General features: G+C 46.6%; 1 protein-coding gene across 1 annotated transcript in view; it reads left to right on the plus strand.

Moving 5' to 3' along the window:
* LOC126518708 (organic cation transporter protein-like) overlaps nucleotides 1-23,518 on the plus strand; it is a 332,875-nt gene that overhangs the window by 226,567 nt on the left and 82,790 nt on the right. Inside the window, exon 8 of the mRNA XM_050168473.2 lies at nucleotides 10,464-10,552. Coding sequence (XP_050024430.1) covers nucleotides 10,464-10,552 — 89 coding nt within the window. The remainder of the gene's footprint in view (nucleotides 1-10,463; nucleotides 10,553-23,518) is intronic.

Here is a 23,518-nt window from a genome sequence, read left to right on the forward strand (position 1 = left end):
CAGGGTATGCCTCTTTGCGATCCGTTTGTCTAACGGCATATGTAAGCTATGCTCGGTGTTGACATGGCTATGATTGCGGTGCACTTTGTAACTTCTCACATTTTAGGGTTATTTGCGCAATCCTCGTAGGGTTGTTTGTTTGTTCGACTCCGAAGTACTGCCGCATCATGTGAAATCCAGATAAACTTTTGGCTCTAAACAACGGCGGAAGACGATCGCGTACGTTTTACTAAAAGCCGGCTCCGGTCAAATTTCGTGTTTCACATTATTGAAAGTGTACTGGTATGTTAAGCTAATGAAAAAGGATATTTTTGCATTTTGGCAACCTGTGGATGGTGTGGGCTCTAGAATTCGCAACCTCGGGCTCATATACGCACCCGGTCCGAAAGCTAAGAGGCGAGGGTACGCAAGTGTTGTTAGCAGCACTGTGGTCAGCCACCGCCAGTGCGACCCGAAAGCGCCTAATACAAATGGACATAAGTAAGTATACCGGGGACCCTAAAGGAGATAGATTAAAAAATAGGCTTCTCTGGATTCCACGATTCGTTCTTCAATGTTCATTTTCTCAGCACGGCTGATGTTAAATAGATCGGGTAGCCGTCCCAGCGTCTGCATTACCTTAGATTGATTGATTACCTGTTTTAATTACCGATTTTAAAGCCAAAGTTGAAATGGTAATGTTGGATGAGGAAGCCGCCGAAAACAAATTAAGTTTACTCGATTTTAGAAAGGACACTCGTTAAGATATTCGTCGACAAAATTCACCATTTCCCACTTCGATACCGACACTGGGCGCACAGACAACGCCGGAACGCGATGTTTAGCTCGCTTGTTGAGGTCAACGCCTCTTATCATTTTATCCACCGAGGATAAGTCTCGGCGACGTACTTGCGGTGCAAACAAGCGACGATGTTTTAGACGCCTCAGCAGATCATCGCAGCGCGCTGCTAAGTGTCGAGACAACATAGAGAATAACGCGGGCACTGCTACTTGCGCGCATTGTTTTAGTACCGAGGCCAAGAAAGAAAGGACAATTTTTGTCGGCGAATATCTCAACAAATAATGGTGCTTTCAAAATCGGGCAAATTGCTTTTCCCTACTGCGGCGTCTTCCTCCAGCACTACCTTTCCAATGCTTGCGTTAGAACCAATAATTAACTCGTGAAATAACGAATGAATGAAGCTAATGTATTGCGACACCACTACTCGACCATCTGGTGTCTGCCATGCTGAAAAAGCGAATAGTGAAGGAAGCGCCATCACATCGCCTAAATCCTATTTTCCAGGAATCTGTTTACAGTGAAATAGGTCACTTGGTATATACATATATACGTCACAAATATACAATCTGTGACAGAAACACTAGTAAAAATAATTTATTCAACTTACAAACTGATGACTCCATTTTTTGAAAACCCGCCGTGGTTGCTCAGTGACTATGGTGTTGGGCTGCTGAGCACGAGGTCGCGGGATCAAATCCCGGCCACGGCGGCCGCATTTCGATGGGGGCGAAATGCGAAAACACCGGTGTGCTTAGATTTAGGTGCACGTTAAAGAACCCCAGGTGGTCGAAATTTCCGGAGTCCTCCACTACGGCGGGCCTCATAATCAGAATGTGGTTTTGGTGCGTAAAACCCCATAATTTTAATCTTTTGAAAGCTGACCTTTTGGCTATCTACGCACAGCTGCCGCCATTTCTGGAGGTCATGGAACCAAGCAGAGAACGCTTTATCCGGGATGCTCTTCAGCACATTAGCCGCAGCATTTTGCATGACATCTTGACGAGGCGTCCTTTACAAAAACAATTCCACTTGCAGGAACAATAGAAACGGGTCGCACGAATATGGAACATGTGATAGAGCGCGAATATGGTGTTTAGTCACGTGTTCCTGAGATGACAAAGCACTGTGGGGCCTCCTGTTTTCATGCAACAAGGGTCACTCTTCAGATGATGAGAAATCAATACCACCACGCCAAATTTCTTGGCGTGAACACTTTAAATGTCAGTGTGCAAGTTTTGGTTAACTGTTTGCCTAGGCATTCATGGTACACTAAAGACAAAAATGCGATCAACATTATCTTCGTTTTCAAGAGCTGTCGCTTCCCACTTTTAAAACGAGGAGAACCGTGATTTCGCCATCGGCGCTTTGCCGCTTCTGTTGAGGGTCGTCATAGTAGCACCAACTTTACTCTCCGTCAATCATGCGTCACACAAATGTGGAATCGCCTCTGATACTTGACAGAAATTCAGCAGCAATTGTTTGTCTGGCATTTTTATGTTCGCCCGTCAGTGTGTGAGGAACGACAATTTCCGCATTCAGTTTCCATTTTCCTAACTCATTACGCAAGATTTGGTGAAACATTTCCCCTGTTCAATTTCACATATTCTGGTTTCATGTGCGCAGTACCACGGCCATTTTCATTTGGGCACTTCCTCATACATTTCATATTTCCAGCTGTATGTGATGCTGCCGGTCGCCTGACTCTACGACATCGTCTTGAACCGCATATCTGCCGTACTGATGCTTTTGGCGCCATTCAAAGAAACGGTTTCTCGATAAATAAATGACCCACCAACTAACTTATTCCAAGATTCTTCTCAATACTGCTTCGTCCCCATATACTTGCTGAAGAGTGATATTCCATGTCCCACTCGGGATTTCTTCCTCGCATAACGCCGAAATTACCGCATACTGTCAGCTGGGTATTTGTGTCCACCACGTCAGTTGAACGATGTCCAAATAAATGCACCAACCATCCGAACAGTTATTGGCTAAAGAGGGCTCTGCCACCTAGCGAGTCATCATGGAAGCCTTTTTTTATTGATACGTCCCCTCTCAGCACATACGAAGCCACTCACTCCTTTCCTGAATTTAGATTTCATAGATTTCTTTTAATGAGCTCTCAAAGTTTTTTCACAAAAAGTACACCATGGGTCCCAGCTGGTGTTAGCCAAGCTGTTAAAAAATATCGAAAGATCACGGTGCAAGACACTATTAAAGACCTACGGTGTTCTATTGTCTGACGACCGAACATCGAACGCGCTTCTTTGTTCAGTCCTTCAGTAAGGTAAAAACGCGGTATAAAACAAAGCTGTCGTCATACTTCCTTGGACCCGCGAACTCATTCCGACTGACACTTTGCGTGACTGCCGATTGGACGCACAGTGACTTCAGCAGGAAAGCTGCGGCGAAGCTTAGTTTTACTATAGTACGTGAAAGAGGAGTTGCACCGCGAGCCGTGTTTCACGGTGCTGCGTGCGTAATCAGGTAAATTGAACGAACGTCGATTTGCATGGCCATCTTCAAATATAGAAATGCGTAACTAGACTTTTATAATGATTCCCTTCAACTTTCCAATACAAGCACGTGCCGTAAAATTTGTAGTTAAGAAGTTCATTGATGTAACTAGTTTAAATTGTGAATGCATTTATTCGGTTTTTGTTGGAAATGATGACCGCTTCAGCAGGTAATTCATTTGTAGTGACATTTCAGTAAATCTTGTAGGCTTTGTTTTTTCTGTAAGTGTACGACATAAAAAATACACATTGCATACGGGTAGACATATACATATATGTACATATTGCCGCGAGAGGAAAACATGGTAAACGGCTCTTTTTTGTCAGGAGGCAGCAACTGTCTTCGCCGCTTAAGTTGGATTCACACGACGGGGCGGATCGGTCTGCGGACGACGTTGGTTAGTGCTCCCGTTTCGCGCCTCGCTCAGGAAGCCGCAGACGAGCTGCTTACGACACGATTGGCTACACCTCTGCCACGCTCGTATGAGGTCGGACTAAGTGATCTGTCATGTGAATCGGCCTTGAGAGAGCGTGGAATTATCCGCTTCTCTCACAAAAAAAAAAACATCATCTCGATGACCACAGACGAAAGGACAGTGACTAACGAATTTGATAAAAAGGCAGTGACATGCTATGCAGCGAATGAAAGAAAGAAAAAAGACGACGGGACTGAGCGGGAACAGTAGAAACTTTGACCATTGAGTCAATGCTCGTATTAGGGCTTTATCTTGACGCTGTTAATGAATGCCGTTGGAAGGTGACCTACAGCAATGGTGGGAGGATTCTTCTGAGGCAACTTCGCAGTTAACTTCGCTTAAGCAGCGCAGAAATTGGCAAGGTCCAAAGTAATCTGCAAACAAATAATCTTTTGGAGGCACCTCGTTGACAAATAGGGCTCCATACCCAGAGAAGAGAGCCGGCATTGTATGTTACCTTTTTGTGGTGGATGCTACACCGAGAGCATCACGACGTTATTGATACAAAATACGGATCCACCCGAGCCGCCATGCCCCTTCGGCACGCTACACAAAGTTATCGGCATGCGGGGTGGTCGCTTCAGACGTGTTGCTTGAATCTTCATGTCGAGCATTGTGGAGCATTGTGACCAGACGAAAAGGTGGAAAGCCGGTGATTCCCTGAAGACGAATGTGACCTACGGACGCACATGGTCTGATGAGCAGTACGTAGCGGCGCACATGGAAAGCGTGTATCTAAAATCGCTTCGTTGAGCCATTTTATTAAGCCTGTGTTGGGTACGATGTCAGGTGTACGATCTCTTGGAGCGGCTTGGAGTAGGACAGTCTTGCGAACATCGGCTCCCGCTTTCTTAAATGTTTTCGGCCAGAATTTTGAAAGTTTCCGAGTGGATTTTGTTACCAACGGAAGCCTAAAGACGAGAGGACAACGCTGATACCAAGTTTTGGTCGGTGGGTGGACATTTCGCCTTATTACGAGTGTTTTTCGCCGGCGTTCACTTCTTGCTCTCCTCATCGAGAAGCCTATCGGCGCCGGCGTGGTCGGGACTCCACGCCGACACCACTGCATTACCCTAGTGATCCAAAAATTCTGCAGCATGGAAATCGTCGTGGATGCGGAAAACATCACCGACGAAGAACTGAATGACGGCAGTTGGACCGCTCTCGACACGCAGCGGCGATATGCCCGACGCAAGACTGACGCCGAGACGCAGCCAGCCGCCGAAGAGAACAAAGGGACGCCGAATGAAACGCCAAGCAGCGCACCGAGATATCGCGCTCGTCCGCCGTCGTTACCGAAGAGAAGACCCCTGCCGAAGCTCCCGGCCGAAGATTACAAGATCATCATTCGCCCACAGTGCGCGATCAACCTGCTGTCTTACGGCCCAGCCAAGATTCTGCGTACAGTGTGTGCTGCGGCCCAAGCTAACCTGGATGAAGCGGTGCAAGAAGATCAAGTCAGAGTACACCCTACCAGCAACACTGCGCTGATCAGCACCCCATCCAGGGTAAGAGCTGAAGCTTATTATAACATCAAATGCCTTAAAATTGAGCAACAGGAATGTGCCGTTTTTGCACACGCACCGCTCCCAGAAAATTCAGTGAAAGGCGTTATCTATTACGCTTACTCGGACGAGACTGATGCCGACATATTCAAGGAAATATGCACGAGAAATCCAGGATTGGAAAGCACTGGAGCGAGAAGGATAGGATCCTCTCGCCATATTGTGGTGACCTTTGCCGGACGAACATTACGCAAGCACGTCCGCTTTTGGGCCTCAATCTTTAATGTGCATCCATTCCGCGAACGGATTGAAGCCTGCTTTAACTGTCGCCGGATCGGCCATCGCTCCGATGTCTGTCCGGACCCAAGACGACAACGATGTCACCATTGCGGCGACGAAGAACATGAGACGCCGCCACGGGGAACTGTGGCAGCGTGCAAAGCGCGTTGCATCATCTGCAGCGGCGGTCACCCTACCGGCGCTCCCAGCTGCCGCTATCGCTTCTATCCACCTGCGCAGCGCAGACAACCAGCCGGGGAAGGAAAAAGAGGAAGCGCCACCACGTCGACGACAGCAGGGCCACCGGCGAGTGGCGCACAAAACGCATCTGGCGCCGGCATAGAGGGCGGAACGAGCTACCGAGACGCCGTGCGGCACGGCCGCCCTTCCGTGCGTTCCGACCAGCGCGAAGCTTCAAATAGTAGAAGTGGCAGCAGGCAGCGCAGCCGGAGCAACAGCCAGTTTCGCAGCCACTCCAACTCCAAACAACGAAGTGACCAGGCGGTATCGCGGAAAGTCGCCTGGTCAGCCAATCCCGAGCCCAACCCCACGCCCGCACGACCTCAACAGGATGCAAACCAGGTGAGGGAGCTCGCTGAAGAGATTAGAGCACTGAGACAACAACTAGAGGCAGCCAATGCCAAAATCAGGGCCCTAGAAAGTAGGCAGCCAATTGGAGGCGCCTCTGTGACGCCGGCTGCACGCGAAATAGTGGCCTGTGTTCGGAAAGGTGAACTTGAATCGATGGAGGCAGAACCGTCAAACAAACGCAAAGCGTCAGTGCGGGACACACCCAAGGAGTCCGAAGCCTCAAACCATATGGACAGAGTAGATAAGTTAGAAGTAGCAATTGCTCAGCTAGCTGAGACAGTCTCCAGTCACATAAAGTCTACCGCAGAATTTCAGCAGATGGTGGCCCACGAGCTTACCAGGATAGGCGCTGTGTATAGAGCTGAATGTACACAGAGCCTTACACAAAGCCCGGAACACGAACAACTTGCCACCACAGCCACCAAAGTGCTCAACACTAAGGGCTTCAAAATGACATCTGTATTGCCGGTAAGGGCAGAACCGTACACCAAAAAAGATGGCTGAAACTATTAAGATTATACAATGGAATTGCAGATCGTTTAAGCAAAAGCGTGCAGCACTGCAGTTCCAACTCGCTAGCTTTGATCCCAAGGTAGATGTTGTAGCCTTACAGGAAACAGGCACGCAAGTCAAAATTACTGGGTATACCACGTTCAATGAATTAACTGAAGCCGACAAGAAACCTTCTACGGCAGTTGCGATACAACGCAACCTTACGGCAATGCAAATTGATCTGGAGGAAGACAAAATTCCTTACACGTTTGTACAGCTACTGCCTAGGAAAAAGGAACACAGATGTGTATTCATCCTTAACTTGTACAGCTCCCCGAAAGATAAAAGCAACAGAGTTATTGCCCTCCTGAAAAAAGCATGTAAAGCCGCAGAGAAGGAACAACTGATTGTTGTAGGAGATTTTAACGCTCCGCACACAGTCTGGGGATACCAAACCTGCACTAGGAAAGGCAATGCGCTATATTCAGTGACAAGTGACTTAGAACTTACACTCATCACTGACCCAGATAGGCCCACGCGTATCGGCAACAGTGTAAGCAGGAATACCACACCCGACTTATGCTTCGTCAAAAATGCCAATGGTGCTCTTTGGGATAACACCGAAACTAGTCTTGGGAGCGATCACTATATCGTTGTTATCGCTATCCCTTCAAAAGGCATAAAAGGAAAATGAAGCTGATTCCACATACCAAATGGGATGTATTCCGATACGTAAGAAACCGCAAACAGCTCACCGATATAGCAGACCTCACTGCGTGGACGAATGAGCTTATCCAGGATGTGGACAATGCCACAACCATGGCACCGATAGAAGAGGAAGGCCCCGTGCCAGACTCAAAGCTCCTAGGTCTATGGGAAAAGCATAAAGACCTTCAGCAGAGATGGCTAAAAAATAAGATCAACCGCACGCTGCGCCACGAACTCGCCGCCCTAGAGGAAGAGATTCAGGACTACTCTAGCGAGCTCAGCACTATGCAATGGAACCAATTATGCGACAACATGAATGGCCAGTTAAGCAAAAAGAACCCCTGGACCCTGCTTAAACACATGCTAGATCCACAACACCCTAAAAGTGCTGCTCATAAAAGGATTCAGAAAATCGTACACAGTTTCCCGGGAACAGACTCTGAATTCGTAAACCTCTTGATCGGGCAATATCTTAATACAGAACGGGAGCCGGGTGCATATATAGAGTACAGAGGAGACGAAAACACAACATTAGACGAAGACATCACCGAGGCCGAAGTACGCGCCGCTCTCAGCTGCCTGCGCACGACATCATCAGCCGGTAAAGATAAGATCACCAACAAAATGCTCAGGAATCTAGATGACCCTACCATAACAATAATCACCAAGCTTTTTAATCAGCACTGGCAAAACGGTACACTCCCGCGAGAGTGGAAGCACGCTAGCGTGGTCTTCATTCCTAAACCGGGCAAGTCACTCAGTCTAGAGAACCTCAGACCCATATCCCTTACCTCTTGTCTTGGTAAGGCTATGGAGCATGTGGTTCTCAATAGGCTGGTTGACTATGCCTAAACCAACAACCTCTTCCCAGAGACAATGATCGGCTTTCGTCCTAAACTGTGCACCCAAGACATACTGTGGCAAGTACAAAATGATATCCTTAACCCAGCGCCTATACGCGCAACTCGAACAGTGTTAGCATTAGACATACACAAAGCGCTTGACAATGTCTCACATCGAGCCATTCTAGAAAACGTATCCAACATGAACGTAGGTAAGAGAACATATACCTATATTACCACATTCCTCAAGGGACGTACTGCCACCGTAAACATAGGCAATATTGAAAGCAAAACCATAGAGCTCGGCACTAGAGGTACACCACAGGGAGCAGTACTTTCTCCTTTCCTCTTTAATACCACCATGAGTGGCTTATCCCGACTACTCAAAGAAATTCCTCATATCAGGCACGCCATCTACGCCGATGACGTAACGATCTGGACGTGCACTGGGTCGGATGGAGAGATTTCAGAATCACTGCAGGCAGCGGCTGACGCAGTGCAGAAACACGCTCGCAACAATGGCCTCAGCTGTTCGCCGAAAAAATCAGAATTGCTTATAGTCCGGAAAAAAAATCCCGCAAATGCGGCTGCTGATTTGCCGGCACACATTCAGGTGCAGGTAGCTGGACAACCGGTCCCATCCGTTCCTAAAATCAGAGTGTTAGGATTGTGGATCCAGCAGAACACGCACAGCCAAGAAGCCTTAGCACGACTCCAAACTACAGCTGGGCAATTACAGAACCTTCTCAGGAGGGTCTCCAACCGACGGCACGGAGTTGAGAAAGATGCCTGCAGGCTAATCCAGGCTTTCTTTCTGAGCCGAGTGGCGTATATCTGCCCTTACCTGCATCTCAGGAAGAGGGATTTGGAACGGTTTAACGGTCTAATCCGAACGTTATTCAAACAGGCTCTTGGGCTACCAAAATGGACTAATACAGAGGCACTCTTGAGTCTAGGGGTGCATAATAACGTTGAGGAAATCATAGAGGCCCACAAATGGGCTCAAACAGTTCGATTATCCGGCACACATGCGGGACAGCGGATCCTCGACACCTTAGGGTATCGCCCAGCCTTAGACATCCCGCAACGACAGCGAATACCTAACACTATCCGGACCAAGATAATTATCCCCCCGCTTCCGAAAAACATGAGCACTGAAAACAGTGGTAGACGCAAAGCTAGGGCGGCGGCACTCTGACAATGCTACAAAAACCAACCCGCCATATACGTGGATGCTGCTCGCACCAGTGATGGTCGACACACCATAGCCGTCACTAATGGCGACGGGCACACCATCAGCTGTGCGACGGTAAACACATCTTCCATTGTGGAGGCGGAAGAGGCCGCCATCGCCACGGGCACCTCCATTCCGGGCACCAAGACTATTATATCCGACTCGAAAACAGCGATTCGTAGCATTCAGGATAATTAACAAAAACCTCAAACAATTGAAGTTGGTGTGGGTACCCGCTCATGCGGGCAACCCTGGCAATGAGGCCGCCCACCTAGCCGCCCGAGCAGCTAGTAACCGGGAGGTGGGCTTGCCCGACGGGGTTGACCGACATGAAGGTATCCACACCTACAACGACATGACCGTTTATTACCGCGAATCCAGGCGAATATATCCATCCCCGCACGAGACACTGACAAGAATACAGGCAACTAACCTCAGGAGAGTACAGACTAGATCTGTACTTAGTCCAAAAAGGCTAGCTGCAGTGACCGGTGGTGAATATCCACCAAACTGCAAACATTGTAGCTGTCTCCTTGCGGACCAAGATCACATCTTGTGGGGATGCCAAAAGAACCCTCCCCCGAGAGAACTCTTTAGGCGAGCTCCCTCACATGACGAGTGGGAGAAAAAGACGAAAACTTCCAACCCGCAAGACCAGATGCGGTTGGCGGAATGGGCTGATAGCGTCGCGGCAAAGCAGACGCCACGCTAGCCCACACCACTGGGAAAGAAAGCTCCACTAAAACCTGACAATAAAAGTTTTCTCTCTCTCTCTCTCTTGGAGCGGCTTTGTTGCGCGAGGTGTGCCAAGACACGTTATGACAACAGTCAGAGCCGCCTGTAAAGCACGATCTTTTTGATCAAGATGTTTAACGCATTGGAAGCAGTAGGTCGCCGAATTTGGGTTTCACTGTGCCGTGTCATGTAGTCGGTGGCGACTTGAAATATGCACTTCTGCTCAACGCTTTTGCTGTATGCAGTCCCTGTTCAATTACCAATCAATGTTGCTCTAAAATATTGTTTTTTTTTGTTTTCGCAGGAGTCAAGAAAGAACACGACATTTCACTTCGTGGATTTTTTCAGAACGCCAAAAATGCGCAGGAATACTTTGGTTCTGTTCGCGATTTGGTAAGTGTGGTCTCTATTCGTCTTTCTTTCTTTGTGTTCAACCAACAAGATCACAGTTGCTGTTTAGTAAAGCAGTAAGAAATGTGGAAAAAGAACCAGATTATTTTTTCGATTGTATGCGTACCACCACAAAACCTCTAATATAACCTAAACCTATTGAAACCTCTGATACAAGCCATGTGGTGCCTCCTCGGATAGATTCTATTTTAACGCGAACCATTCTTGCCCAAGCCGTCCCAATGTTTGTCGTGTATCTGGTATCTGGCCTTTTTCACGAAGCAGGCAGTAAAAAGAAAGACACCGCGGTTTGAATAGACATCGTACATGACTTCTGCTCTAAATAAATTAAAGCTTTGGGCCCCCGAAGAGTGTACGTAGAACTTCATGATTCACCATGTCATCAATGCGCCCCTTGAGAAGCTGCTTTTCATTAAAAGTCAGGTATTCTTTCTCTAGATTCGTGGTCGAACTTGTAATAGTGCCAGAGTCCGCTTAAGCGAACCTTTGCTTCTTCCGGGCTGCCGCCCTCTAGCGACGCGCATTGCACTTTCCGCTCTAGGCCTCTGCGAAATTATAAAGACGCATATACCCTGTGCCACTGGGTATATACAACTTGAAATTAAAGAGTACGACGTACGTTGGTATTGCGCAGTATATTTCTCACGTTTCGGCTGGTGGACCAGCCTTTGTCAAAGTAAGAGGTACGTGCATTCGGCCTCGCGTTTTAACATGTTTACACATGATAGTAATTGCGCTACTGACAACAACAGTCAAGTATGACAGTGCAGAATAGCGCAGCACAGCGCAACTTCATAAAGAGTCATAGACGCGCAAAAAATAATGATGAATAAAGTATCCTTTAGACGTGCGCTATGCTCACACTGCTGCCTTTGACAATAGAACGCACAGCCGTTTTACAGGAGCCTACATAAGAAATTTCAGACGTCAATCCGAGCATTTTCGACGTGTTTTCACTCCTTGCACCGTTCGCCAGTTTTGGTACCATCGCTCGGTCACGTCGCCGACGACGGCGGCAGATTTTCGCGTAATGGGGCACGTAATGTTTTCGCATTTAAATGCACGCAGTGTGAAGTCAAACCAGCCTGTATATGCGAAAGCCACTCCGACATCAACGCACATATACATGGAGTCGCGCGCGAACGCGGCCGGCGTGTGCTTATACAATACGTCGACTGTCAGTCGTCATAGATCGACGACAAGTCAGCAAGGCACTAAATTCGAACGTGGCTTTCACCGTGCGGCACATTTACTCTTCAGGCCGCCCGCGAGGATGGCTGAAACACGTCCATACCGTGGGCCCAAGAATCACACTGCGATAACACTCTAACGCCACTGCCGCGGTGAAAGTCTTTCTTCCGAAGACTCGCGAAATCCGGATGTAGCTGCCGGTAGTTCTTTAAATCCAAAGTCTAATGTAAAGAAAATCAACCGAAAGGGGTTGGATTTGTGTTTGCTGCTCGTGGAAATCTAAAATGCTGTTTTCGGAATCCCCGAGTTCGACGTTACCCACTTAGGAAACCCCTGCATTGTTTGTCTCGTTTTTCGATTGTGCGCATATTCCATTGCTAGCATAATGTTTTGTGTATTTTGAATAATGTATTTACTCCCACTTCTCTAATAAACAAAATGAGGAATGGACAGCATTTCTGATAACAGGGATCTGGCAACTCAGATGCAGTTTGAAGTGATGGGCGTGATGAATGTGGAAGGCGGCCCTAAGAGGTAGCCGCCGTAGCCACGGTTTATTTAGGCCAGCCATCCGTGGTGCCGCGGGGCCTCGCAAGCGGCCGACAGCGGGGCCTCTCAGGGCGAGTGCGCTTGCGTGTTCTACTCTCGGGCTACCTTGAGCCCATCTTCTTCTTCGCCTGATTTGGAGGCGATAGTCGCACCGCTACAGGGCCCCTCTACAAGTGCGAAGCGTGATTAAAATAAAGTCCATTGGTAAAGTGCAGGTAAAATGTGCAGACGGTGTCGTCGTTGATAGTGTCGGGTTGACGTAATACGAGAGACAAGTACGAAGCAGCACTGGCAGCGTAGGTTGTGAGCGACGTACCGCCGCAATGATGCCATAGTAGGAAATCACGACCTGCCGCAGGTTCTCGTAGATGCTCGGGCCTGGTAGAAGTCAGAGCTCCGAAGAAGAACGCCTTGGCAGTCGCGACTTGTGTGGAGATAGTGGAAGTCGCTCACGTTGCTCACATAGAGATGATTCTCGTGCTGAAGAATCTAGATGGTATAGCTGTTCCTTCAAGACTACGGTAGGCCATGCATCCGCGGAAGGTGCGAGCGAGCACAGAACATCGGAAGGCTCGCCTGCTGCTGCTTGCGGCGACATCTCAAATGACGCTAATATCAGGGCTGCGGTGGTCGCTACAGTCACCGCCATGGTTGTGCTTGTGGCGTCGCCGTGCCTGCGAGAGGGACATTTGCGCCTAGTGCAGCTAGTGGGATAGCCTCTGAATCGGTGATCAGTGACGTGCCACAGAACGGAAAGCGCACAGCTTGCGGGAACGTCCAGGGAAGGAGAAAGGCTCACCGTAGAGTAGCTGAAAGCGCCCGCGTTTGGCCCAGTGAATTGCTTAGAAGGAGTCACCGCGCAGCTGCCTTTGAGAATTGGAGGAGGCCCACGGACCGAATAGAGGTTTGAAGCAGGGGCCGGCGCGTGCTTAGGAACGCCACGGCTCGACTCAGGCGATAGGGGACGACAAGACGCGAAATGCCGCGTCGGTTGAAATAGCGAGAGCTGTTGTGAGTGGCCGCTTGAGGTGACGTAGTAAGCAAGGATGGCTGCCGCAAGTCCTCGTTGAAGTCGGGGCCGGAGGGTGGCAACCGGAGCCTGGAACGCAGTCGGAGCCTGAAACCTTGTTGATAAGGAAGTGACTGTCCAGCTGGATGAACCAGATGTGCGGCATGTCGATGTAGAATTCCCGGTCATTCTCAACCGCGGGACAACTGCCGGATTGCGTGAGGCCACGTCACTCACACCTTGGTAGAGGCGGTGTGCTTGCGCTGGCATGGCTGGGAATCGCTCGTCCGGGTCACCAATTTTGGCGAGGTGGCGCGAAGAGGTAGCAGCCATGGTTTGTTTAGGCCAGCCAGCCGTGGTGCCGCGAGATCTCGCGAGCGACCGCCACCGCGACCGCTCAGGTCGAGCGCGCTAGCGTGTCCCATTCTCGCGCTTCCTGCACGTGAGCCCATCTTCTCTTTCGCCTGCTTTGGAGGCAATAGTCGCGCCACTATAAGAGCTAGGTGCTAGGATCTTCCGTCTGAAGGGCCAGACGGTTTAGGAGGACCATGGGCTCACAGAAAAAGTACAGGAAGCAACAGCGCTCCATATATCCCAAGCAGAGAAACATTCCTTTGATCGACAACTCGAAGTAACGACATTAAGCTAACAAGCGTGGCACGATCAGCCACATAAATATGCAATGTGTTGCACAAAAGGCAAGTAAGTGGTCAGAAGTAAAGAACCAAATGAGGAGCAGGAATGTGTGTACGCTGTTACAGAAAGTTATCTTAATGCTGAGAGGAGCTACTACTGAGTGGAGGTTGCATCTGCGATCGCTGCAAAAAAGATAAAATTAGAACATGATTGCTGCGGTTTGGCCATTCTCATTTTTGAGAAGTCCCATTGGCTGAGAATATAGCTCACTCATAAACAGCGCATCTGGGAGGTTTACCCAAACGTGGTGAAACATGCAATTTGAAAACTACCTTACTTTTTGAAAGGAAGTGACTGTCGGCAAGAAAACGAAGAGGTTGTGTATCTTCTGCATGGCAGATCTCAAGGAGCTCCAAGAAAGCAATGAAGTTGAAATACAAGAATGCCCACATCAAAGACCTGAATGGACAGGTGTACTGTAAAACGAAACACCTGCATGATACCAGCGCCACCATGTGACCAGCACTATCTGGTGAATATCGATAGAGAACCTAAATGTGATTGCAAATCATGTTGCCATCCGGAAATAAGCAGTCGTTGAAAGAGTGCACCGTGATTTTAAAAAGCCCAAAATAAATTTTGCAAAATCATATTAAACGAAGACGGAACTAGAAACTTAGGGAACTATAAATGTATTACATAGCACTTGGACTGCCGCACCAAAGATAAACAGAAGCGCGAGGAAAGCGTAGCCCACAAATTTAAGCGACGAAATAGCAAAAAAAGTAGCAAGCACTGCAAACAAAATGGAAAGACATCAAAGGATTTAGACGATGATTAACTTTAGAGCATGGGAATTGCAAAGAGTAATTTACAGAAGCAATATGTAGTACGGAAACCAGGCAATTCGGCACAACCAATCTCACGGAGAATGACGACCGTAATGCGATTGGCATTGAAGCAGTGTAGGGACACACCTTACTGCCACGGCGGATTCGCGTTACCTACGAGGCGTGTATGCAGCCGGGCTCCTATCTTGCGCATCGCACTGGGCACGCTGCGCCACCTGGCGCAGTCCGCGCGCGGCGCATCTCTAAATGTATCTCAAGACAGGCACTTTGAGTGTGTCTCTCTACCTATCTATCTGGCTTCCTACGCCGGTGGGGCTGCTTGTGCCTACCCAGTTGAGCTGTGGGGTATATGCTCATGCTGTGGTCGCAGCCTCATCTTTCGAGCACCGTCATCCTAATCTCGCCTCTGATTCTCGCGTACTACCTGCGCCGGGCCAGATGGCGTGCGTAAGAAGATCCGTCTATGTTGGCTGCGGAACACAGGATAGTGGTTGCCTCCGCAAGAATTGCGATCACAAAGCAAGTTTCCCACCCTTGTGCATGCTAACCTGCTCCTGACGCTCTTAAAGAAGCTTTTGGAAGACCGATGCTTCGCCGAGATATGCGTCAACTCGGCGGTTTACTTTAGCAGCTCGAGGATGGCTTACTACTGAAATACTATTTGGCACAGAGGAACAAGAATGTGTTCGAAATGATCGAGCATCTAGGCAAGTCCACGTTCTTTCTGACCCTGAGCATGGCCGAGCTCCACAATGAGCGCCTGCTCGAAGCCATCGCGAAAGTCAGAGAGCCGGTATGATAGGAGCCCCGAGGACGGTGTCCACCTGAAATACCAGAGGAGAAGGTGGAGGAATAGATGTCAGCGTGTACGAACTGGTTGTGGCCTCTTAGAAAATCCAGTTGAAAGTGTGTGGCTGAAGGTTTAAACGCTATATCATTAGTAGAAAATGAAAATGAGGCACATTTCAAATGCGTTTTCAAAATAAAAAAGGCAGCGCATCGATTTGAATGTTACGCTCTAGGTGGGAATGAAACTTTATGGAGTCTCGCATCAGTGATCTTTACAAAAGCCGTTTTGGTTGGAATGAGAAACAGCTTCCAGATTATAAGAAGTTAGCAACATTGGAACAGGTGTCGTGTTCCATGACCTTGGAGCAAGCACTAGTGCGTCAGATTGGCCAGTACTAACCACGGTTTTCACCGTCCTATTGTCATTAAATTCCTCAACTTTAAAACAGAAGTGCTACAAAATGCTCACAGGCTGAAAAACATCGAGTCCCCTAAAGTGTGGATAGAAGAAGACTTTTTGCCGAAGGTACAGTTGGCTCGTAAGAAGTAGCGCGACTTTGCCAAGAGGAATCGTGAAGAAAAGAAACGTTTTTCCATTCGTTTTCGTCTCTACATTTTAAAGGTTCTGTTTAACGGTTTGACTCGGCCACTAATAATGTTGTACAAGTTGCTGCAAGGAACCAATCTTCCACTAATTGACGAAAAACAACTGAGGCGTAAGGTTACGTCCATACATGCAGTCTCGTTGCTCCTGGCAAATTCCCGCAGCCTTCTTTACAATATTGACGCACTGAAAACGCTCATACATTCTTGCACCACAGATATAGTAACAGGCACGGAAATGTGGCTTTCCAGTGACATGACTAACAGCGAACTTCACTTCGCCCATCACGTTTAATCTCTCAAAAGGACCGGGAAGGCTTCCGAGGAGGCGGGGTTATTAAAGTCATTAAATATGACTGTCAACCGTCTCTAGTGATAATCCACTCTCGTCTTGAAATAGTGTGGGTCTCTGCACGTAATGGAAATGCGCAATGTGTCATTGGTGCATGCTATCGTCCACCTGATAGCCGTTTGGAATTTGTTCACTTTATCAATGATGCTTTACAACAGGTCACATCCCAGTTCCCAAAATGCATATTGATATCAGGGGGCGATTTTAATTACCCAGGTATCGAGTGGTCTACGTCGTCCTTGAAGGCACATAACAACAGATATGAGTGTCTTCATTTTCTACAAACCTTGCATTTTATCATTTAACTCAAGTCATTGGCAAACCAACTCGGCGTGACCACGTACTATACATTATTTTAACAAATCATCCAGACCTTGCTGCGACACATGTACTAGAACCATTAAGTGATCACAGGGTGGTGCAAGCTTCCTTTGCATTGAAACCTGCCGAGAAATAAACAGCGAAAAAATGCATTCTCAACTACGCACACTCCGACGCTGGCAGAATGATTGGTATTTAGCCTAATTTACAGCCGACTTTGCAAGCAATTTTGAAAACAGAACGGTAAATGATAACTGGAACTTGTTCCGCGATAAACTAAAACAAGTTGAAACTACATGTATACCAAGAATGACCACCAGCTCAAGGCAAAACGATCCGTGGTTTAACCGCGAAGTGAAGAAGTGCGTAAACAAGAAAAAAAAAGAGCGTTCAGAAAAGCTGCGTCAACAAATGCTCCAGAAGACTGGCAAAATTACAAAACCATAGAGCACCATACAGAAACTACAATTCTCGAAGCTAAAGACAAGCTTTGTTAATTTAACCCTTCCCAATATGAAAACTGTTCCGAAAAAGTTTTGGCAAGTAGTTAACCTAAGACCAAATCACACTGCTCCCTTACTAATTTCCGAAGCGGAGCAGTGCTTAACAGAAGAGATAGCACAGAGCTATTTAGCAAATGCTGCTCTGGAGTTTTTGCTATCGAAGTGCCACTTGATAACACTCACATACTTGAACAACCATCTATTCGATTCCCTTTTTCATCCATCATAATATCGGAACATGGTGTCTCTAGTGCAACTGGCAGGCTTCCTCATAAAACCAGCCCAGGTACTGACGGAATAAGTGCTAAACTTCTAAAATTAACCTCGCACCACTTTTCAGTTTTGTTATCATTAATATTTCAGCAGTCACTAGATACAGGGTCCCTACCGGAAGATTGAAAATCAGCATTAGTAATACCGGTATTTAAATCTGGTAAAACAGCAGACCCTAATAATTACAGACCTGTATCACTGGCATCTATTTGTTGCAAATTACTGGAACACATCTTATACTCTCATATTGTAGCCTATCTGAACGATAATAACCTGTCCCTCAATAACCAACCTGGCTTTCGCCAAAATCGCTCATGTCAGACGCAACTATATGAACTTGTAACAGATATTCACATTTCTTTGCACAAATTGATTAGCACAGACGCCATCCTTATTGATTTTTCTAAAGCTTTCCACTGGGTAAGTCATAATCGACTAAAAGTGAAAGTTAGAAACCTACGGCTTGACTACAACACGGCGCGAGGGATTGAGGAGTTCCTAACGAACATATTTCAAGTAACAACAGCTGCTTCTTTAACAGCACTCACGTCAGTTCGGGAGTTCGAGGGTTAGTCCTTGGTCCACCGCTATGTTTAAAATACATCAATGACATCACAACTAATATTACTTCACAAATACGTCTCTTCGCAGATGACTGCGTTTTGTATAATGAAATAAGCTGCCCGCCGACATGTCTGTGCTGCAGTCTAATTTAACAAAACCAACTGACTGGTGAGACACATGGCAGATCGAAATTTACATAGCCCAAACTAAACAAGTAAAATTTAATTGGATAACTCACCTACCTCTGACCAGTATACAATACGCAGTATTACCATTGCCTCAGTATCTTCAATCAAGTAATTGTGTGTCTTCTTTACCTCCAATTTAAGCTGGAATGCTCACATTGAACACATCACCACAAAGCATGCAGAAAACTTGGTTACCTGAAACGGCACTTATAGCTTGCGAACACAGATACCAGGTTTCGCGCATGCAGTTCTCTTATCAGGCCGTCTTTAGATTATGCGTCCCTAATCTGGCAACCGTTACTCTAATTTCACGAACCTACTTGAATCAGTTTAAAATAATGCTGCGCGGTTCATCCTAACTTCATACTCTCGATATCAAAGTGTGTCTGCCTTAAATAAATTACTCAATCTCCCTTCACTTGACATGCGCAGGAAGTTATCGCGGTTGTCCTTCTGCCATAGCCTTTACAACAGCAACATCACATTCGATCGAGCCCATATTCTTCCCGCTTCCCACATCTCGACCCGCACAGACCATGTTCATAAAGTAAAACCTATATTTGCCAGGACTAACGCTTACCAAAATTCGCCTCTAGTTTTGTCTATTGCCGAATGGAACTCGCTACCTTCAAACATTGTCTCGCTTACGGAATCATCACCATTTCATGCAGCACTGCTAACCTATTTAGAGTGTATCAACCTGTCCGAACCCGCATTTGCTTGAATATTTACTTAAACAGTGTTTTCGTGTGCTTGGAATTGTATAAAATTCATTGCGCTTTATCTTATATGTATCCGTGTAGGTTGTTTACATAGATCATCATTCGATTGTATCCTTAAACTCCTTTTCTGATGGGTACTGGTTGTCTACATCGCATTTTAGGTTCTTATGCGGTTTTCACGCTATCCTATATTGTATAAACTCCGTTTCTCTTTTCGTTCTTTTTTTCTGTTTTGTTTGTTTCTGCTCGAGATTTCGATCTTTTTTTATTGTTCCTAATGCCTTCATATATTATTTGCATTTTACACATTCCACGTACGTTTGAACTTTTTTGTCCTCCCTATGTAATGCCCTAACAGGCCCTTAGGATACTCAAATAAATAAATAAACAAGTCCCTAAACGTGGTCATATTGCTGTCGATGTCCACGTGGTCCCTCGGTGAAGTACTGGCGGGTCAGGCTCGTAGCTTGGCGAGATGATCTTAGATTTGCGTTCTGTTGCCAAAGTGTCTGTGCAGAATGTCTAGTGCGTCTTTATAGCAAGCCTCAGTAGCACGCACATATTTTATCGCTACTAGGGCTGGTCCATACAGCAACGAGCGAAGGTACTGCAACTTTTCACAAATTAAAAGACGAGAGTTCTTATGGATAGCCCTTTGGAATTGCTCTCAAAAGGGCATCCAGTTGGCCAACTCACCGCCGAAGGTTTCCAAGCCCAGCTTACGCAACTTCACACCGTCACCACGGACAACTGTTTCTTCCCTTGGTGGTGCACTTGACTGTGGCGCAATTTCAGGCGGTCTGTTGTCCCCTTGGAACCAGGTCAGCTTTGTTTGCAGACGCCCGATCATGGCTGTCGCTTCATCGTCATATCTTACTGCCTCGCCGTACTCAGCCTTGAACCCCGCTCCAAGGATCAGCGGTTCCAGCTTCTCGTTTATCCTACGCAGCTCCTCCTTACTTGTTTTCAATCGGTGTATCAAGGTGGTAACTTGACTTCAGGTTCCCTCTCGCAGGACAGGCTCGGCCTCATTGATGATGCGCGAGATGTGGTCGCGACGAACCCGCCTTTTGTCCTGAAGCTTATCCATGTGTCTATCCATGGAAGCACTGGCAGATCTCGAAGTTCGTTGCGACTGAGCGGTCGAAAGAGTCAAGTCTGCTGTCGGCCGCGATGCTCCTTACGAGGGTTTCGGCACCACTGTTAAAGATTGATAACAGAAAACTCAAGTTGAAGGAAAAAGGTAAAAAAAGCTTATATTGTGGTTATGTAGTACAATTGAACAAAGGAAAACATCGCAGCGTAGGACGCAACGTCCGCTCTCTTTGGTGTCTAAAGAGCGTCTCTTCTCTCTCACGCACACACACGCACACGCGGTCCGCATCCTCTCGTCATCGAAGCTCCACCCCAGTTCCAAAATGTAGACACAACAAGAGCGACGCCCTGCTCTTCGTCAATCGCTGAGGGCAAAGGTTGCCTCCGTCCAGGTGGTGTCGTCGCCACTCTCCCTTCCGGCTAGACGACGATTCCATTTCGCTTTCTCTAGGAAAGGCATCTGGAATGCGCACGCGCGCCTAAAACAAACAAGAATACAAAACAGAACACAGGCTTCGTCGGGATCGCGGCGTGTCGTTGTTATGTCGTCCAGATAGGCTCTGCGGCGTCTCCGTGGGCGCCTGAGCACCTTCGTTATTTCGATGAACAATACAATACAATCTTTAGTGTGCATAAAGCAAAACAAAGTACAGGTAGCAGGCCTACCAAAGCCTCAGAGGGCTTGACTGGCATTGCCTGACAGTCAGGTCACAGAAAATTGCACAGGGTTAACAGCGGAGTTAGCTATTAGCGGATCGGATCAAAATATTGAATAGTTATACAAAATGTTAGTCTAAACTTCGAAAATTCTATAGTTTCTTAATCCTACGTCTTGTGTTTGCTTCTAACACAGGCGTTGTCAATTTATTAAATATGGCTAGAACATAGTATTGCCGCGTTCTCCTTCCTTACTCTGTCGCAGTCTTGGGGATGACGTAGGGTTCCTTCGGTCTTAAGGAGCTTACAGGCGTATATCGTATTTTAAAATCATTACTCCAGAAGTGTTTAATTACAACACTTTCGACAATCAGGGAAGTGAAGTTTGGCAAATTCAACAACCTAAAGACGTCTGCATCTTGCTTTGGACACAAATCTTATGTCACTGTTGACAGCAGTGAACGTAAAATTGAATTATATCTTGAGCTCCACCTAAGAGTACAATGGCCATACACAGTCAAGCCATAACGTAGCACACTGTACACTAAAGCATGGAAAATAATTGTTCGCACGGAGACGGCCTAAAATATCGCATATTGTATAATACACAGGAGACCGCGCGCAGCCTTTTACAGAGGTTGGATAATTCCGAGTTCCATGAAAGATCACAGTCAAAAACCAACCCAAGATACTTAACAAAAGATGCATTTTTAACAGGTTGACAAGTGCATTCATAACAGTCAGATGTGTGTAAGAATAATAATGTCGTAGGCAGGATTTTTTTCATGGGGTTATGGAAACAGACGAGTCGCGTTTTAGAAGGGTTGATGCTTATTAATTTGCCGCAAACCAGTCCATAGCTTCAGTTGCCTCATTCTGTAAGGAGCTGATTGCATCAGAGTAATTAGTTGCGCAGGATACAAGAATGGTATCATCGGCATATTGATATATATAATTACCTACTACATTGGACAAATCATTCACATAAATGGTAAAAAGCAGAGGGCTTCATATTGAGCCCCGAAGGGCTCCAGAATGAATACAGGTAAAAACACAAACTATTTCCCACCTTTACACACTGTCGTCTATCCTGCGGAAAGTTAGTTGATAAATTCAAGGATGATCCACGAAGGCCTGGGAGAGACAGTTTCTGTAACAAAATGTCATGACAAACACTGTGAAATGCCTTAGAGACATCCGTAAAAAGGGCACATGCTACCCGGTTACGGTCTAGTGTCAAGTTTAAAAGATCAGAGAAAGCTTCGAACAGTGTTTTGTACCCTTCCCCTGTACAAATCTATGCTGATGTGATGATAATACACTATGCTTATCTAGAAACTGTGTTACAGTAAGAGCCACGTGTTTTTCTAATATTTGAGCTATACAGGGAATTATCGAAATGGGTCTGTAATTTTCAATACTATTGCGTGCACCTTGCTTATGAAGCGGAATTGCAATCGCGGTTTTCATTTCAACTGGAATCACACCACCATCCAAAATAGTTTAAAAGAAATAGCAATACATGTGCAATTGCGTCAAAATTTCTCGGGAGTTCACTGACAGAGATTTTGTCGAAGCCGGACGATTTATTCGTCTTAAGGTTAAAGACAATGGACCTCTATTCATCCAGTAAGAGTAAAGGAAGACATGCGGAATCTAGCAAGCTATCAAAGTACACACCGATGGTCACCGTGTCCTCGATCCCTAGATACTTGAAAAAAAAAAAGATTAAATAAGTTTGCCACAGTTTCGTCATCTGCAGAAAAATAAGATGAAAGGCGCTGATTTGGCGTTTACATGTTGCCGCCTCTAAGATAATTGATTAGGAACCATGTTTTCTTTTTGTCAGATCGAGCTTCTTGAAATTCATTTCTAAAATAAACGCGCTTCGCAAGTCTGATCATTGCATTCACCTTGTTTCTGGCACGTTTATATCTTATGTGCGTGTCACTGCAGTTTGGCGACCACTTGTCCTTAGTCCACAACAAGTCTTTTTCCTTTATAGCAGATAAGATTTCGCTGGTCATCCATTTCTGGCTCAGGTTACGTTGCCTGATTTTGACAACGCATATTGCCGCCTGCCTAAAAGAATCAAACGCAGCTACAAATTCGCGGTACATGTTTTCCGCTGACACAGTACAAAAAAATATCCCAATCATTTTTCTGGACCAGTTTACCGAAAAGCCTTGGATCAATTATACAAATTTGTTTCACAGAGTTAATAGCCTCTGATAACAACGGATTCACAGTCTGTTTTAGTGAACAGCAGAAGAAGTAGGGGTCAGAAATTTTAATCTGTGCAATGGTGGATTTTACTTCCACATTATGGGCTCGAACATTTACATGATCAATGCAGGATGAAACAAGGCGTTGAGATAGGAATTCCTCGCGAGTTGCTGCATGGATTGTCGTTTCAATTCCCCATTTAGATCGTGCATCTAGATAATCAGCAACTATTCCTACTGTTGGCCCTAACGTATGTATATTAATGTCACCTGTGAGGCAAATACATTCATCGGTTCCTAGACGAGATAACGCAGACTCTAGCTCAGCCAAAAAAAGACGCCTGTTACCACATGGGGGACGATATACAGAAAGCAAGGCCAATGAAAATCGAGGATTAGATAAGCGGAGAGTAACAGTTT

The sequence above is a fragment of the Dermacentor andersoni genome, chromosome 1, assembly GCF_023375885.2.
Source record: "Dermacentor andersoni chromosome 1, qqDerAnde1_hic_scaffold, whole genome shotgun sequence".
NCBI classification, from domain to species: domain Eukaryota; kingdom Metazoa; phylum Arthropoda; class Arachnida; order Ixodida; family Ixodidae; genus Dermacentor; species Dermacentor andersoni.